General features: G+C 41.8%; 1 protein-coding gene across 1 annotated transcript in view; it reads left to right on the top strand.

The window, feature by feature from the left end:
- Positions 1–5,902, top strand: part of Fsip1 (fibrous sheath interacting protein 1) — a 31,573-nt gene extending 25,671 nt beyond the window's left edge. Inside the window, exons 9-10 of the mRNA XM_042687581.1 lie at positions 1,939–2,076; positions 5,729–5,902. Of these exons, the coding sequence (XP_042543515.1) occupies positions 1,939–2,076; positions 5,729–5,902 (312 nt within the window). The remainder of the gene's footprint in view (positions 1–1,938; positions 2,077–5,728) is intronic.
- The last annotated feature ends 13,468 nt before the right edge of the window (positions 5,903–19,370 follow it).

Below are 19,370 nucleotides of genomic sequence, written 5' to 3'. Positions count from 1 at the left end.
AATGAGTTCTTTGTGGGAAAAGAGGATATCCTCCTTTCTCACCTTTAAAAACAGCAATTTTATTTTAGGAATTCTCCTGAACCAAATTTGGCCTTTTTTTTTTTTTTGCTGGTCGTAGGGCTTGAACTCAGGCCCTGGACTCTGTTCCTGAACTTCTCTACTCAAGACTAGTGCTCTACCACTTGAGCCACAGCACCACTTCTGGCTTTCTCTGTTTATGTGGTACTGAGGAATGGAACCCAGGACTTCATGCATGCTAGGCAAGCACTCTACCACTAAGTGACCTTCCCAGCCCTGGTCAAATATTTTATGTTACTTTGTATCGGGACTGAATTACTGTATAAATAAATTTTCTTGTATTATTTGTCTGAACTTCTTTTTGAAGTTTTTCTTTGAGAAATGGTGGTGTGTGGGTAATTTTTGAGTGTTTGAATATTTAAATTTTTACTTATTTTTTGCTAGCCCTGGGGCTTGAACTCAGGGCCTAGGTGCTGTCCCTGAGCTTCTTTGTGCTCAAGGCTAGTGCTCTATCACTTGAGCCACAGAACTATTCCCAATGTTTTCTGAGTAGTTTATTGGAGGTTAGAGTCTTATGGACTGTCCTGCCAGGGCTAGTTTTGAACCATGATCCTCAGATCTTAGCCACCCAAATAGCTAAGATTATAAGCATGAGCCACGGTGCCTGTCTATTTTTACTTATTCTTGTCCTTCACTAGAATGACAGCTGAAATGTTAACTGAATTTTAGATGCAAAATCCTTTCTTTCTGGAAGCATGTAGGATTTTCTTTTTTGGGGGAAATCACATTTTTTTTGTTGCTGTAAATACTGAATATATATATGTATGCATACATATATATATGTTTTTTAATTTGAATTTTGAATGAGTACAAACTGTAGTATGAGGGGTTCCACTGTGATACTTTCATTCAAGCAGTGCATTTTGAGTAAATTTACCTCTTCTATCACATTTCCGTTCCTTTCTTCTTGCCCCTTTTCAAACGGAGCTTGGTGGGTGCCGTTATGCTGCATATATGTAATTCACTTCAGTCCTCCTCCTTCCTCAGTATGTCTTCCTTTTCCCTTCCCGTCCTGTAAGCTCCCTCCTCTTGTAGATTCAGACCCCTTCCCTGTCTTTAAATATATTTTTGTGCTTGCTCAGTAACCTGTAGGTCTTTCCTATATGAAGCTTTGAACTTTTCTTCAGTTTAGGAAGTTATCTTCTACTATTTTCTCCCTTCCCTCATATTTTTTGTTTCTTTTTGGGATACCTTTAAAATGGAAATGGTATATGATTAGTCATACTCAAAGCAAAAGAAAACAAAAAAACTTCAGGTTGGTTTAGATCTGCCTGCCTGTCTACCTTTCTTCCTTCCTTGCTCTTCTTAATTTAATTTTTTTTTAGTAGTACTGGGGATTGAGTCCAGGGCCTTGCTCTTGCTAGACAAGTACTCTACCAATGGAGCCACATCTGCAACCCTTTTTGCTTTTAGTTTGCTTTTCAGACAGGTTCTTGTGCTTTGGCCTGGGCTGGCCTTGATAGTACAGGTGTGCACCACCATGCTTAGTTTTTTTTTTTAAAGATAGGGTTTCATTAACTTTGCCCCAACTGCCCTCAAACCATGATTCTCCTGTCTCTGCCTCCTGAGTAGGATTGCAGGCATGTGCCACCATGCCTAGCTCCACACAAACTTTTTCTAAAGAAGGCTGTGAGGCCAACTTACTCCACTTACAGTCTTCTTACATTCTGTAAAAAGATATTTTATACCACACTGGCAGATATAAAAAAAGTAACACATTTTTTTCACTATCCCAACATGAATTCTGTACTTTTGTTTATTGTATGTGTGAAGGTCTGAGCTGTCTTGTCATAGTCCGAATGGTATGTTTTGGTTATTGGGGGGAAAATGCAGAGTGACCTAGTAATGTTTTCCTCTTAGGGTGATTTGCCCGGGTGCCTGGTCCCAGGAGAGGGGTATACACTGGCACCCAGCCAGCATCAGCAGTTGGCTGAAATCGACACAAAACTCCAGGAGCTCTCCGCAGTCTCTCCACGGTGTGAAAGTCAGAATAACCAGGTATGTTAACTCAGGAGCACGCACACTGTCCAGGTGAGGCCTGGGAAAGCTAGCCGTCATGCTTGCTCCCTCTACCCACTTCTTCCCAGTTGCTTTTTCTGTGACAGCTGCCATAATTGTGGATCTTTGGTTGCTTCCATTTTGACTCATTTTCCTTCTCTTGGTAAGTTGCTAGCTGTGGTCTCTGAGGAAGTACTTGCTTTATAAATCCATGGCTGTGATGTAAGGTGGTTCCTGGTCATCATGAGGATAGAGGGAGGGCGCAGCTTACAGCGCTCCCCCGCCAGTCGACAGCCCTCTTTGTCTTTATTTTTTCCGGACTTGGTGCTAGCAGGGCCAGCCTGTTCCCTTCTCTGCCAAGTTCTTCAGCTCCTTCATTTAAACACAAGAGCAGTGATATTTCTTGTGCTGATGACTTCTATGGGAGTTTTTTTTCTTTCTTCCTTCTGGTACTGAGGTTTAGACGGGAGCCTGGTGCATGAAGCACTCTGTCACTTAAGGCACTCTCCCTACCCATTGTTTGTTTGTTTGTTTTTGAGATGGTTTCCTTATCTGCTGGTATTGTGATTTGAACTCAGAGCCTTGTACTTGGCAGGCAGCCGCTCTACTGCTGAACCATACCTCTAGCCCTTTTTGTGCTGGTCATTTTTGAGAAAGGAGCTCACTTACTTCTTGGGCCACAGTTGGCTTCCCATCCTAGCTGGGATGACAGGCAAGTGCCATTTTGCCAGCTATTGGTTGAGAATTGGTTTCTCATGTATGCTGTACTGGCCTTAAACTGCAATCCTCTTGATCTCAGCCTCCCAAAGGGTGGCCTCAAACTGTAATCCTCCTGCTCCTACCTCTTGAGTTGCTCTCTTGTGACAGTTTTGAAGGAATGTGTTTCTCAGTAATTTTCTCAAATATTCTTTTACAAAACTGGTAGAAAGTATAGGATACAGAGAGGAGCAGGACTTTGCAAAAGAAGAATTCTTTCCCGACCTCCTTCTATTTCAGTACTTTTAAGATCTGTTTGGAGTCAGATGACATTTTAAGAAAAAGTATCTCCAGATCATTTGTTCTACAATTATAGATGGCTAGGATTTTCTTGACCTTCCAAAAGATTTAAATATCAATAATCCATACTCATAATTCAGATTTAAACATGGATCCTCTCTCCAAGGTAAGGGATCTTGTTTTAGGCCAGTTGAAACTGTCTCAGAAAAAGGAGAGAGTCAAAGTGTTCCTTAAAAGCTGGGGGTGACTGGCAGCAACCTCCCTGGGCCACTCAGCTGCAGACTTTACATCTGTTTTAAGTTTTTATTTCATCTTAGCAAAAGAAAACTAATTGATGCATTTTTTTTCTCGAGCTCTGTGGTTTAACTGCATACCTTCCCATATCTATCTCGTAACTCTCCATGAATTGTAAATCCCACCATAAAATTGAGTGAGGGTCTACAATTCACGTTTTCTTATTTGTAGATATATTAGATTCCAGCTTTTTTCAAAAATGTCTAAGCGAGAGGAGTTATGTAAGCATCCGGTTTCTTAAATCCTCAGTACTGGATTCAGTAATCAAGTCTATTCTGTTTGGCTCATGTAAAGAAATATAGCATATTCTCCTCTGTAATCAGCCTCATTAAATCTACAATTATAGTTCATGGTTCAATTTTTTTTTTTTGGTCAAAGGAAAAGTCTTTAGAAATGGCTCTCACTGGCAAGAAGGTATGTGTTTTTAGACTGATTTAAATTGAATACAAAAGTCCTCCCTAATTTACTTTATTTTCTTGTTCTGAAATATTGATGCCATTTTACATAATTTGTTAAGACTAACTGGAAATTAACAAACATTTGGTGAGGAAGGTTGTATTTTTTAGTGTTTTACTGTTTCCTTTTGCGTCAGTACTGAGGCTTGAACTCAGAATCTTTCACTCTTGCTTAGCTTTTTCTACTCAAGGCTGGTGCTCTACCACTTGAGCCACATCTCCATTTCTGGCTTTTTTTCGATGTATACTAGTCACAGGCATAGAGCTACCACTAAGCATCCGCTTAGTTGTAAGGGTTCCAAAGCCTTTGGAAGGGTGCCACAGGAGCACAGATTTCTGCACTGAGACATAACAGGAAGTTACATCGGAGGTCCTTGTCACCAGAGCCTGTACCTCACAGATTTTTCTTTGTTTTTCTGTTGTGCTTCCAATGCAGTTCCTTTATTTCATGGCAGTATTCTAAGATGACAGAAACAATCTGTTTGAAAGATTCTCTCCCACCCCCTTTCATGCAGCCAGGCAGCTGGCCCACCTGAGGACAGGAAGTCACAGCCGCCTGTAGAAATGGAGAGCATTATTAATGTGAAAACACAGACAAGCTGGCGATGAATGCTTGTTAATACCAGGGCTGGTTTCCAGACCTTAATACATGTCTTCTTTGCATATCAAATAATAGGAAGTTAGGAGAAATTTCCTTTGTGTTTGACTTTTGAAAATGAGTTTATTTAGCTTCAAAGACCCCTGTGGCCTTAGTTATTACCAGAGATACTTTTCCAAGAATAAACAGAGGATCCCTGGACAATCAATTAGCGGAAATCAACAAATACCAATTTACCTCAAGGATAATTCTGCCCTGGGGCTTCATTAGACATTCTGTGCCTGTCACAGAGAACTTCTGCTGAAGTCACTGTAAAATCATCTTGGTACATCACAGGGATGAAACCATAGACAATATGTTATGCAAAAGGAAACCCTGAGCACTTTGGCTGTGCAGCTGGGAGCATTTCACCAGTGTCAGAGGCTGTTTTGGTTTCTGGTTTGCTCTTTTGCCCCTGCTTTTATTTTATTTTATTTTATTTTTAAGAAAATGCCTGTGGTGGATGGAGCTTGAACTCAGGGCCAGAGCACTGTCCCTGAGCTTTTTTGCTCAAGATGAGCCCTCTATCACCCGAGCCACAGCTCCATTTCCGCTCTTGGCCCCTGCTTTTACCACATATTTGAACTACATGGTAGTTCAGAGGCTGTGGCTAAGGAAAGACATTACACGTCCGTCTGTTGGATCCAACTGGAGGGAATTAAAGACTTACAAGCCACTAGAATGGAATAAAACTTTCTCAGAAGAAATCGAGATCTGGAAAGAGGAGGTGACTTTCTCATTGATTATGATAGTCATGCTGGAGGGAAAATCTAACCTGTAGGCCTATACCTTTTGGTAAGGAGAAAATGGTTTTCAGAGCAGAGCAAAACCAGCTCTGATAGAAAAATTTTTCTTGTTTTCTTTAAAAAAATGACTGTGCTGCCTATGCAAGTGATACATGTTCATTATGGGAAACTCAAGAATCACAGAGAAGGGTAAGTAAAAATAAAACAGGATAAAATAATTGAGATTTTTATCATCATTCATTGTTAAATTTCCTTCCAGTGTATTTCTCCACAAATATCCACCCACCCTGTCCCCAAATAACATGTCTGTGAACTCCGGCATGGGTGCTTTCTAGATTGCCACGCAGCCATACTTCATAACAACTGTAACGTAGTGACCTGGGCCACCAGCCACCAGCAGGGGGATTTTAGAGACATCACTGGCTCTGTAGGGCCAGTGTCCTGTCTGGGAAGCACGCTCTACCCACAGTGCCATGGGGCTCGTCACCAGCCTGGGGTTTTATGTATTTATTTATTTAAATTAGGAATCTGACCTTGGTGATGAAAAAATTATGGAGCTAGTCCCCGGAGACAAAGTGCTTCGAAACACCAAAGAGCAGCGAGACCAGCAAAACCGGCTGAAGGAGATAGATGATAAGCTGCGGAAGATGCAGGAAGAGGTGGTAAGTCCTTTCCAGTACGGGTGTCATGGTGGCTAATCGTGGTGCTAAAAAGTCTGAGTTTCCTTTCACTGTTTCATGATTGATTTTAAGGGTCAATCAGACATGAAACTGTCCTTAAGAATTGAAGTAAATGCTGAAAATATGATTCATAGGACTTAAGTGGTATTATATTTAATTTTTTTTTTTTTGGGTCCGGTCGTGGGGCCTGAACTCTGGGCCTGGGCGCTGTCCCTCAGCTCTTCAGCTCAAGACTAGCACTCTACCACTTGAGCTACCGGGCCACTCCCAGTTTTCTGGTGGTTTATTGGAGATAAAAGTTTCATGGACTTTCCTGTCTGGGCTGGCTTTGAACCACAATCCTCAGATCTCAGCCTCCTGAGTAGCTAGGATTATATGTGTGAGCCACCGGTGCCCGGCTTTTCTAGGAATTACATTGCAAATTTTTCAGAAGGTTTTTTTCTGCTTTGAGTTTGTTGATATGGTGAAGTAAAAGCAGGACGTTGTAGTGGTCATGAGGAGGCATTGCAAACTTGATGTGCTATTGCATGGATATGATGCTGATATTGTAAACAATGTAAACAATTTGATTGGTTATGAAAACTGTTGGTACTTCTCCCCTGTACAGGCCTAGTCAAGTCAGGCAAAGCCTGCCATTCTCCATAGTTATTTCTCCTGACTTAGTCTGCTAGTCTAGAGGTTTGAGCCCCCCAAATTTGTGTTATGAATGAGTTAATGCCTTTATAGAGCAAGCCCAGGAAACTAGACCTCCTTTGCCCTGAGCGGACACATTGAAAAGATGCTTGATGATGGAAGTTACAGCCTCCAGCAGAGAGTGCTGTTCGTAAGATCCTCAGTTGATGATATTCTGTTCTAACAGTCCAAATGGATAAACACATGACCATCAGGGGCCTTGAAAACCTGTTTGTTACCATTACTGTTTTTTTAAACCATGGTATTGCCATTATTTGAATTTTGAGTTCTTTAAGAAATCTTACATATTCTTCCAGTGTCATTTGAAGTTTGACTACATTTAAAGGAATATGGTAACTATGTCAAGGTTTGATGGTTATCAAAATAGAAAAAAAACAGTACAGACTCAGAGAAAACAATTACTGAGTACCAGCGCTGAGCCAGATGCACCCGCAGGTGCTTTTCTAATGCTGTCTCATCTTCAGTGGCGCTCTGAGGTGAGTCCTGCCTTTGCTCTGTGGAGGCGCACAGAGCACCTTCCTCCAAGGAGGACGGTGAGGAGAGGAAGCAGCTGCGGGGCTCTGCATGACCCGACTGCCCGCGTGCATTTGCTTTGCTTTGCCTGAAAATATTGTTGTTTTTCTGTGATAATTTTGTTATGAATCAGTAATGTTCGTGAGCAAAATGTTTGGACTTTCCCATATAAGGTTTCATTTCACAGTTTTATTTCTTATGGTCAACTCTTTTAGAGGCTATTACCTGTTTTTGTTTGTTTGCTTGTTGGTTTTCAGTTTTTTAAAAAAGGTTATTTTCCAGACTTCAGATGGTTGTACAAAGGGGTTACAATTTAACATGCCTACCTAAGCTGCTGTCTGTTTTTATGTTTTAATTGCTTGTTGTTTTATAGTAGTCTTCTTGTTCATACTGTGTGCCATGTGGCCTCCTTCAAATTCTATAAAACTCACTGTACTTCATAAATGTCTGGATATGGTTTAGATGGGGAGTCTGGGGAGTTGAGTCCCAGTTTCAGTCTCTCAGCAGTCTGCTGTGTGACCATGAAGGGATCTCTCTGTCTAGGAGACTACCTTGTAAGCAAGAGTAGTTCCAGATGACCTGTGTTCTTTTGCTAGTGATTATGAGCATGGTTATTTTTGGGTGAGAATTTGTTCCTTATAACATAGACTATTTAAAGCTATTGTATGCTTCATTGATGGTCTTAAATGGTCTCTTGAAAGTTACTTTTGGAATTTAGCAACACTTTTTAGGAGAATAGAAGTCTGACTTTTATATATAAAAAGTAGTTTGCTGCCTACAACATGGTTTCTGAATGATAGCTTGTTTTGCAGTTTTCGTTCACTCTTACTCCTGTAACGGAATACCCGTTCGAGATTACTTGTTTGTGTAAAAGAGGTATTGTGGCGCTAGAGAAGTGGTGAGTTAAAAATCAAATCCGCATCCAGTCTTAGGGATGGAGGACAGTGGAGTCCTGGAGGCTGCTTCGGGAAACACCTGAATTGCAGGCTGATTCCTGAGTGAAGGCTGGAAAAGTGACTTAGTTCTGTGCTTTCAGTGGGAGGCTACACTTTCTTGGTGGAGACACTGGAGGAGGTGGGATTCAGCTTATTCTGTAGGTTCGGGGAGTATTGCTGCTGTTGGTCTGTTCTGAGGGGAAGGAGCTAGGGCAGGGAGACATAGAAGGGACACGTGATAGGAAATTCAGCAGGCCCACAGGCCTGTAAAGCAGCTGGGCAAGACAAGCTCTCCTACAAATGGCAGATTGTTCCCTGCACCCCTCTACCCCTGATTTTTCCATGTAGCCCAGAAAGCTGCCTTCTGTTTGTTTGGTGTTCAGCAGGTTTCTCTGACCATCCAATCTCCAAAACATCCTGATTTGTAGTCCTGTTACAGAAGCTTCAATAGTTGGGGTAGAGACACTAAGAGTCAGAATGCTTGGTTTGAATCTCATCTCTGCATTTACTAGCTGTATGACCTTGGGCCGGCCATCTGATCTCTGTGTTTCAGTTCCCACGTCTTCAAAGTGGTTATAGCTATAATACCTGCTTCACAGAGCTGTTGTGCAGATTAAACTTACACAGACACACACATGGGGGTGCGTGTGCGTGTGCGTGAAACTACCCGCTAGGCCTGACATATTTTAAATGCTGTATGCCTATTTTGCTCTACTGGCATTGCTAATCTGACATTTCCAAAGGCTTGTTTCTAGGTGCAGGGGCGGACATAGGACAGAGTGTCACTGGAGAGGGAGGTGGTCCTTGCAGAAGAATCAAGATGTCCTCTTCCCCCACTTAGGATGAAAGAAAGGAAGGCTGATCCAAGAAAGGGAGGCTGAGAAATGAAGGGAAAGCAAGAAGGGTTACTCTAGCATACTCTAGCGTAGTGTAGAACACTCCTCAATGTGAGGAGAGGTGGGCGATTGCGGTGGGAGACCCGGGGGCAGGGGATGGGTAAACTTATGATTGTACAACCGAGAAAGAAACAAACGTGAGATGTGTACCCAGTTACCAGTTGGGCTGCTCTTTGGCCCATTTTTTTTTTTTTTGGTCGGTTGTGGGTCTTGAACTCTGGGCCTGGGCACTGTCCCTCAGCTCTTCAGCTCAAGGTGAGTGCTCTACCACTTGGGCCACAACGCCACTTCCTGGCCCAGTTTCATAACTTACTGCATACACATCACAGGCTGCCATGCAGCCATCAAAAGACGGAAGGAGGTCTGCATAGCTTCAAAGGAAGCCTGGGCTGCAGCACTGAGGAGGAGTCTCCTGCTGGGCCAAGTTCTGACCAGGAAATCCTGGAACCATGTCTGCCAGTTTTCTTTTTTTGGTGCCACTTCTGGGGCTTGAACTCAGGGCCTGGCACTGTTCCTAAATTTTTTTACTCAAGGCTAGTACTATACCACTTGAGCCACAGCTCCACTTTCAGTTTTTTTTTTTTTTTTTTTTTTGTCGGTCGTGGGGCTTGAACTCTGGGCCTGGGCACTGTCCCTCAGCTCTTCAGCTCAAGGCGAGCGCTCTACCACTTGAGCTACAGCGCCACTTCCGGTTTTCTGGTGGTTTATTGGAGATAGGAGTCTCACAGTCTTTCTTGCCCGGGATGGCTTTGAACCACGATCCTCAGATCTCAGCCTCCTGAGTAGCTAGGATTACAGGCGTGAGCCACAGCACCTGGCTGATGCCAACAATTTAATGATGATTACTTTAGTCGTCAAGATGGGGTGGATGGAGAGGGGAAGGAAAGAAATTCATTTTTTTATATCATATGCTATTTACAAGGAAAAGTGTTTTGGGGTTATGGGTGGTTTTTGTTATTTCTTTTGTTCCCTATTTGCCTGACTTTCTTTAATGTATACAAGTCACATTTGTAAGTAGAAAAAGGTACTGTTTATAAATATACGCAATACTGATGCAAACAAAAGGCTGTTACTTATTGCCTCAATGAATCCTATTCGAACATTTCAGACAAGTCAGTCATCATTAGCACTGACGTTCAGCCTTGCCTGTCATTAAAATCTATGTTCAGACAGCTTTTTGGCTCTGTGCACAGCCATTAGACCCTCCTCTCCCCCCTAAAAAAAAACAACAGTGTGATATGATTGTGTGTTTGTGGCAGTCGTGTGGCTTTGGGGACAGTGACATTTGCATGTTATCTGTAGACTTTAAAACTGCTGGTATTTTTTTCCTGGGAAACAGCTGGTTAATAAATACAATGGTGGCTCTTACATGACTAGTATTTTTTACCTATATAATTCTACTTTTAGGGTAATTCTCCAAAAATTAACACCCAAGGAAAACTGTACCAAATAAACCAGGAAAAAATGCTCTTAAATAAAGGAATGCCAGAGCAGTTTACACAATGTTTACTCAACTAATACTGTGTTAGCACAATGAAAATATTAAGCACATAGGCTGTGTCACTACAGACTTTTAATTGGAATGTGTGGTACAAGACATAATAAAAATTGAAGATAGTAAGTGGTGCAGTGGCTGAAGTGGTAGAGCATTAGCCTTGGGCAAAAGAAGCTCAAAGACAGAGCCCAGGCCCAGGCCCAGCAAAAATAAAAATAAACAAACAAACAAAAAACTAAGGAAAAAAATTAGCTGGGAACCGGTGGCTCCTGCCTGTAATCCTATCTCCTCATGAGATCTGAGGATCTTGGTTTGAAGCCAGCTTGGGCAGGAAAGTTCCTGAGACTCTTATCTCCAATTAACACTAGAAAACTGGAAATGGTGCTGTGGCTCAAAGGGTAGAGTGCTGACCTTGAGCACAAAAAGCTCAGGGACAGTGCCCAGGCCCTGAGTTCAAGCCCCACAACTGACAAAAACCAAAAAATTGAAGAGAGCTTTGTATCAATGGTATATAATTGGAATATAATGGATAATAGTATATATGTTAGGTAGATCATATATAATGAACATATGTTAGTAGTTTATCTTACTAGATTATTTTCTACTTTCTATGAATTTGCCTTTTTTCTGAAACAGAGGAATCATAATTGACATTTTATAATTTTACTGATTTAGAGATTTAAAAAAGAACCATTAATAAATAACAGTGGTAATTTATATTGAAATAAACAGTGGTAATTTATATTTTATCTTAGTAGGTTTCCTGAAGTATTGAACGTTTCACTATGCTAATAAGGATTTTTTAAGAACATCTTTAAACTTCTCATGTGAGATAAAAATGCTTATAATGAAGTTGTCATATTTCTACCTTTCACAAATCAAAATAATTCCATTTTAGTTTTTGCATTTTCAAAGAAGAATCAGCAGACTGATTTTACCTCACTGACTTTATTAATGACAAAATGTTCTCCAAAGATGGTTAGTTAAGTAGTGTTAGGAAAAGCTTTCCACGGTCCCAGTCATTCAGATGCATTGACCACAAGGTTTAGGTCTTTATTGCATTTCTATTCACTATTTCCATCATCTGAAGTCTTCTGTTTCTTTCCACATTCTTCCCTATTTTGGTTTCCTGGAGACCCCAGAGGTTGGCCTTGTTTGGTGAACTGCTTATTAATGCATGAGTGTTTAGCACTCTAAGCCTGTTGTTGAGCACTGAGGCAAGAATGTGGCTCGGTCGGGTGGACAAATCCTTGTGCTCTTGTTCTTATGTGACGTGCTCTTGTCATTTAACCTGCTGGAAGAATACATGGACCCTGGGTCAGAAGACTTGGGGATTTCTCCTGCTCAGAGAATGGATGGTGTGTGTGTGTGTGTGTGTGTGTGTGTGTGTGTGTGTGTGTGTGTGTGTGTGTGTGTGTGTTTATCTAGTTCTTAAACACACTGAGAATCATTTCCACAATGTGAGCCAGTTCTGTGGATTAGAAACCAAAGAACTGAATAGCTAAATGGTTTTCAAAGGCTCACAAATCGTAGAAAGAATCTCAATTCTCTGACAATTCAAGACGTGGACTTTTTAAATAAATTCAGTGTCTGTAACTCACATCTGTGTGGTTCAGCCAAGTTTCAGGCAGGATTTGTGGCCACCCACAAATGTGGGCTTCATTCTACAACCTTTAAGATCTTGCCAATCTCCTTTCCTTTTGCACATGCTAGGCAAGCACGCTGCCACTTGAACCACACCTCCAGCCCTATGATAGACATCTTTTCCAAATTGCACAGAACTTAAAAAAAAACCCAACATATTTGTGGTTGAATAGGATGAATAGCTAATGTGCTTTGGTAATTTATTTGTTAAGTAAGACCCAAAAAACTGGTTCTACTCTCCATTGTCATTGTTTAGAATAGTAGAAATTATTTTAATCATTTTTATTTTGTAACAGCTTTTAAGAAATGGATAGCATAATGACATTGACACATAAAACAATATTTTTAAGTTGTGGAACTATTATTTTTGTTCCGTGATGATGTAATGTTGTCCTTGTATATTTTAGTACTTTTTTTTTTTGCCAGTTCTAGGGCTTGAACTCAGGGCCTAGGCTCTGTCCCTGAGCTTCTTTTGCTCAAGGCTAGAGCTCTACCACTTGAGCCACAGCACCACTTCTGTTTTCTTTTTTCTGTTTGCGTTGTACTGAGGAGTTGAACCAAGGGCTTTACCACTAACCCACATTCCCAGCCATTTCTGTACATTTGATGCAGAAATTTTGGCAAGACTCCTTGCAATGAATATTGTCACCTAATAGTTCACAAATGACATGTAACATAGTTATAACTCATGGCTAGTGTTCATTATTCCAAAATTAATAACCTTTGAAAAGTTGTTTACTATGTATTGTATTGGATATAAATCTAGGACAAATTATAAACACAATTAGCTACCACGCTGTGGGAAGATTTTTATATTAAGATGTCCTAACTAGCAGGCCATACAGGGGTAGAACTTTAGTTGGAAAAGTGGGATTGTGTGAAGGACACTTCTGTTTGTCTCTGCTTTGAATGTGGGTAGAATGGAAAATGAAGTCTCATAAGAATGTCTAACTGTAAGTCCTCATGGAGATAGGTTTGCGTATGAGATAATAGGACCACTTATAGGACCTGAAACACCGAGTTGAATGTTTAGCTGAAGGTAGTCATAGGTTGACCTAACTCCTGGCTTCTGATTGGAGGAAAGGAACTGCCTAAGGAAGATGCACTTGGGATCTAGACATGGTAAAATGTGAGGTCCATGAATCTACAACAAAGCGAACTCTCCTGTTTCCCCTTCCCTACCAACACACTGTGAGCAAGAGTGAAGAGAAAAACACACTACACAGTTTAGAATAGGGCCTATCAGAATGTAAAATATGTCCATTCAATGCATTTTTTTTTTTAAAAAGAGGAGGGCTGGGAAGGAGGCTCAGTGGTAGAGTTTACTGATAAGGTGAAATTTCAGGGTTGCTGAGAGGTAGAACATCTTTAGTAGAAGGTGGGTGACATAAGGGAAAAATGAATCAAGTACCTGCAGCATTCAAGGTAAAGAACATGAACTAAGATGTAGTTTTGGTAAGCAGTATTAATGTGCAGCACAGTAATTTCTGTGAGAAGAATGCAGTTCCAAATTAAGGGCCCTCACACCTGCTGTTTGCCCAGTACAGGTAAATCTGAGTGATTTTAGAGTACTGAATTTCATCATTCTTTGAATTTGATTTTCTGATTTTTCTGTTCTTGACCCTGGGTTAAGGAATTCCGGTGGTAATAAACATGTGGCCTTTCTGCCTTTTTGTGGTCAATTTTACAATGTGTTCTTTATATGTTACATAGCCAGTCCCTGTGTGCTGCTAGGAGGCTCAGGGCGATAACTCACTGTTCTTGACTCTGATCTTAGAAAGCTCAGCCTTGGCAGTCGAGGGCACAGCCAGCCATCAGCAGGCGATGCTCCACGGCAGCCTGGGGACCTGCCTGCCACTCTTGTGTCCTGGCTTCCCACGCACGGCTCAGTTGATAGCGAAAGCAGCATTCTTGAATTTCTTCTTTGTGCCACCCTGTTTCCGGTTTAGCAGGGTTGGGGTTCAAATATTTGAAGGTACTTATATTTTCCTCTGGAGGGACTTTTGAAAACAAAAGATTTAGGAATAGATCAATATGATCAACAAGTCAACAAGTGCATGCTCAGCTTGATTCTTTGAAGATGTGTGCGTGTGTGTGCATGTGTGTGTGTGTGCATGTGTACATGTGAGTATGTGTGTGTGTGTGCGTGTGGCAGTTAAGCCTGAGAGCAAAGTAGGCTGACATCTTTTAGTTAGCCGGTGATCATGGAGTGTGGCTCATTCATGAAACCCTTCTGCGAGAGCACAAACATGGTTCTTTCAAATCATTTTTGTACTGTGTTTTTGTGGCGCATACACTTAACTGTTGAGAAGCCACCAGACCATAAAATCCCTCCAGCGAGAGCACTGGAAGTTGCAGAGCTCAGAGGTTTGTTAAGGGCTGTGAAACTCTATTGTTTGCGTATGTGTTAAATAGTTGCTGTCAGTGCAAGACTTAAAAATTCCCTGCTCCTGGTAACACGAATCGCACTTGATGGCTCCCAAAGGAACTGAAAGAGTCAGCGCACTGTGTCGCAGCGCACGCCAGCTCTGCTATTGTGAGGACTTTCCCTTTGGCCCAGGCTCTCCAGCCTCTGGCACCGCAGCAGCCCTAGTTTCCATATAAATTAGACTGGGAACTGAGTGGCGGGCACAGGGCCTGGCCCTCCTGCTTATATGGGTTACCAAGGGCTGTAGTGCCTGCTGGGGCTGGTGCAGTGAAGGGGGGCTGAGCAACCGCTGTGGTCGCCGCCGCCTCCTCCTCCTCCCCTCCTCCTCTTCCTAGTCTCTCCCTTCTTCCATCCTAATTAGCTGCCGGATCTTCTTTTGTTTTGTTTTTATTTCCCTTCCTCTATTCCATTCCATTCTTTCTTTCCCCTTATCCAGGATTTTCTCTCCAACGGCAATCCACAAATTAGCCTAATCCATCCTGCTTTAATTCATAGGTACTAATTGTGTCTGAGCACACATTCTGACATGCGAAATTACAAGTATCTTTAATCACTTGTAACTAGTGGTGAGATTGAGGGTCTTGTGCTTCCCTTTTGTAGGGTGATAGGCTTTGCTCTGTTATGGGACGGGTCCCAACCCTTTGTTTGGGTTTGTCGAGTTGAAGATGTAAGTCCTGTCCAACTCTTTTCTTCTAGCCAAAAATTTAAAATGTCCTTTTAAAATTTAGTTAAAAAAAAATGTCTCTTGCTTGGGTAGTTTGCTGATGGGAATGTAGAAGCACAACTTGTAGGAGCATACTGATCGTAGAGTTGAATGATGGTTTATAATTGCATTTCCCACAGAAGCTTCTGTGTGCAGTTTAGGTAGCCACAGTGAGTGTTGCAGAAGGCATCCCAGCCGCGTTCCCAATGCTCATCTCTCCCAGCCCCTTGCTGCATATCTTTTCCTGCAACATTTTTGTGTTTTTACTAAGCTTTATGGAAATGCACCATAATGTGCAACCCAGAAAGAGAATCCATTCTGTTAGAGAATCAGTTTCATGAACTTTCTTGCCCAGGCTGGCTTTGAACCGCAATCCTAAAATCTTAGCCTCCTGAATAGCTAGGATTACAGGTTTGTTAGTCACTATAGACTATGTCATTTCTCAGCTAGCCAGTTTCTGCGGGTTAGGGCAGAAGAGATGCAGTTTTCTACAGTTAGGTGGCATTGATGACATAGTTTGATCTTGGTACTGCAGTGGAGCAGGGGAATCTATACTGCCAAAGACCCAGAGGAGTCAGTGCCCCAGTTCATAATGAGTTGTGTGACTCCACTCCCAAGACTTACATACATGGCTTTTAGGAAGACCTTTTATTAAAGTCATATGTTTGTAAGATGGTTTTTGTTCACTTGTTTCTGTGTTAAAGCCAGGCACCGGTGGGTAGAATTTTGGTCTGTGCTTTCACAATAAAGTAGTGTGGAGGCGCCACCCAGTGGTGGTGCCAGCACCTAGACCAGATTCTCTGCTGAGTTGAAACCTGGTCCCTGGTGCAGGGGTTCCATGGAAAATAAGTTAGCATGTCTAACATGTTTGCCTTCCTTTTATGCTCACAGAAACCCTCCTGTTGTCACTCTTATTTGAAATTAGTTATATTAGCGGCGCAGTTATTTATTTAGCCTGTGTTTTTAGCTGATGATATCAGCCAAAATTTGGGTTAAACTTGAAAATGACAGCTTAGTTCTAGATGACCCGGCTGCCGACTGCTGTCACGGGACAGGTCCTCAGGGCAGCCCGGTGATGGCCCGGGAGCCTCACAACGCTGCCCTGCTCTTTGAGGACCGTCCCTGCCCTGTGAGTGAAGGATGGGAGCATCATCTCTTGGAGAAAATCGCTTTTTCACTTGTGACAGGTTCCTCAAGCACACACCACATTGGAAAGACAGACCAGATGGCTCACTTGAGTAATTTCTGTTTTTACTCTTATACCACATAGAATCCAAACTTGTGAGAAATATTGAGGTTTTTTTTTTTTTTTTCCCTAAAACAAGCGGTTGGAGATGGAGGTCTGGAGTGGAGCGGCGCTCCCAGAGGCCCGCCGTGCTTTACTGCCTCTGTAACCTGAACCGTGACCTTCCCTTTGCCCCCGTGACCTTCCCTTTGCCCTCAGGGCTGCACTCTTCTCCCCCTCCACGTAGGAAAGGCATTTTTACCAAGATATAAAACGACTTATACAGGAGGACTTTCTACTTTACCCATGTTGATTAGCTCTCCATTCTGGGCAACAATCACATGGAAACAACTCCTTACCATTTCTTAAATACTAACATTCTTGTTTCATAGAAATACACATTCATTATACATTTTTAGAATCACTTGTGTACAGAAAATTCTGCTGAGGTTTTGGTTGGGATTGTAGGAACTTACGGTTAAGTTTTATTATATTGACTCTCACATCCATTAACATGATACACATCTCTACTTAGTCTGCTTTGCTTTATTCCAGTAATATTTGTCCTTTTCAGCATATAGACACTAATATGTTTTGAGCAATTTACTTCTTGCAGCTTTTGTAAAGAAATTGTTTGTTTGTAATTGTGCATTGGTAAAATACGAACAAATATGATGAAATTTTGTGTGTTGACCTTTATCCTGTGAACTTGCTTAAGGTACTTAGTGCTTGATTCCTTGATTCAATTCCTTCGAATTTTTTCCACATCATGTTATCTATGAATAGGGATGGCTTTATTTCCAACTTGTTTTGTTTATTTTTTCTTTTTTTCTTACTCTTGCTAGAACTCTGGGCGCAGTTATTACATAGAATAAGAGTGGACAGGGGCTGGGAAGGTGGCTCAGTGGTAGAGCGCTTGCCTTGCATGCATGAGGCCCTGGGTTTGATTCCCCAGCACCACATAAGCAGAAAAAAAAAAGCCAGAAATGGTGCTGTGGCTCAAGTGGTAGAGCGCTAGCCTTGAGCTGAAGAGCTGAAGGACAGTGTCCAGGCCCAGAGTTCAGGCCCATGACCAGACCAAAAAAAAAAAAAAACTAAAAAAAAAAGTAAAAGTGGACATTTCTACCTTGTCTATATCTTAGAGGGAAAGCTTCAGTCTTTCATCATTCAGCATGATGTTACAGGTAGGAGTTTACTGGGCAGAAAAACTTCCACTTTATTCCTATTCATTAAAAAATTATGAGGATGTTGAATTTTTTTTTGGGGGGGGGTTGGTTGTGATGCTTGAACTCTGGGCCTGGGCACTGTCCCTCAGCTCTTCAGCTCAAGCCTAGCACTCTACCACTTAAGCTACAGTGCCACTTCTGTTTTTCTGAGTGGTTTATTGGAGATGAATCTCATGGACTTTCCTGCACAGGCTGGCTTTGAATCATGATCCTCAGATCTCAGCCTTCTGAGTAGCTAGGATGATAGGCGTGAGCCACCAGTGGGGGGCTTGTTGATTTTTTTTAAATGCCTTCCTAGTAGATTAGAAGACCCAGAAATGAAACCATACACTTACAGTTATTTGATATTTGATAAGTTATCTGATATTTGATGAGGAAACCAAAGACATACACAGTGGGAAAAAAAAATCCTCTTCAACAATTAGTGTTGGGAAACTGGGCACCTACGTGCAGAAAACTGAAAGTGGATCCCTGCTTGTCACCATGCACTAGTATCAATTCAAAGTGGGTTAAAGACCTCAACATCAGAAACTACTACAAGAGAAATTAGGAGAAACAGTAGAACTTACAGGTAGAAACTTTTTTTTTCTTTTTTTGTCTGTTGTGGGGCTAGCACTCTACCACTTGAGCCACAGCACCACTTCCGGCTTTTTTCTTTTTGCTTATGTGGTGCTGAGGAATCGAACCCAGGGCCTCATGCATGCAAGGCAAGCGCTCTACCACTGGGCCACCTTCCCAGCTGGGTAGAAACTTCTTGAATAGAGTCCTAGGAACACAACAGATAGGAGAGAGAGTTGACAAGTGGGACTACATCAAAATAAAAGGTTTTTGCACAACTGAGGACATAGTCACTAAACTAGAAAGACAGCCAACCAACTGGGGAAAGATCTTTACCAGCAATATGTCAGCAAAGGCCTAATATCCAATAAATAAGAAGAAATGCTCATCATCCCTGGCCATGTAGGAAGTGCAAGCCAAAACAAAGAGATTGTATCTCACCCCAGTTAGATTGACCAACATTGTGAATTTGAACAACAAATGTTATTGGGGATGTGAGGAAAAAGGAGCCCTTTGCACTGTTGGTGGGAATGTAAACTCGTGCAACCACTCTGGAAAGCAGTCTGGAGGCTCCTCAAAAAAACCAAACACAGACCTTCCATATGACCCAGCCACACTACTCCTTGCCATCTACCCTGAGCATCATGAGCCAGGGTATGACAAGGACACCTGCACAGCCATGTTCACTGCCACACTATTCACAGTAGCCAACATATGGAAACAGCCCAGAGGCACCCAGTAGATGAGTGGATCCAAGAAAGTGTGGTACCTATATACAATGGAATGTTACACAGCCATTAGAAAGAATAAAATCATGTCATTTTCAGGGAAATGGATGAACTAGAACAAATCATGTTACGTGAGGTAAGCCAAGAGCAGAGAGGCAAACAGCGCATGTTCTTGCTGTACGCAGAAGTTAGATTTAAAATGCACTGGAGCATGAGAAATTAGGATTCTAGATACTCGCAGTGAGATCAAAAGAGGGTCGTCTTAGGAGAGAATCACAAAGGTACAATACCCAAGTGCCTCTTCACATGTATGTAAAATAAAATGCATACTGAAATGAACTCCAAAGATATGAAAACAAAGGACTTCTTTTAAGTTTTTAGTTTTTGATGATTCTGTCTTCTTTACCTTTTGCACGGTGTATTCACGTGTATGTATTCAGGA

Source organism: Dipodomys spectabilis, unplaced genomic scaffold (assembly GCF_019054845.1).
Source record: "Dipodomys spectabilis isolate Male_0828 unplaced genomic scaffold, ASM1905484v1 ptg000108l, whole genome shotgun sequence".
Lineage (NCBI taxonomy): Eukaryota > Metazoa > Chordata > Mammalia > Rodentia > Heteromyidae > Dipodomys > Dipodomys spectabilis.
The sequence above is the reverse complement of the archived record's forward strand: the minus strand, read 5'-3'. Positions and strand labels throughout refer to the sequence as shown.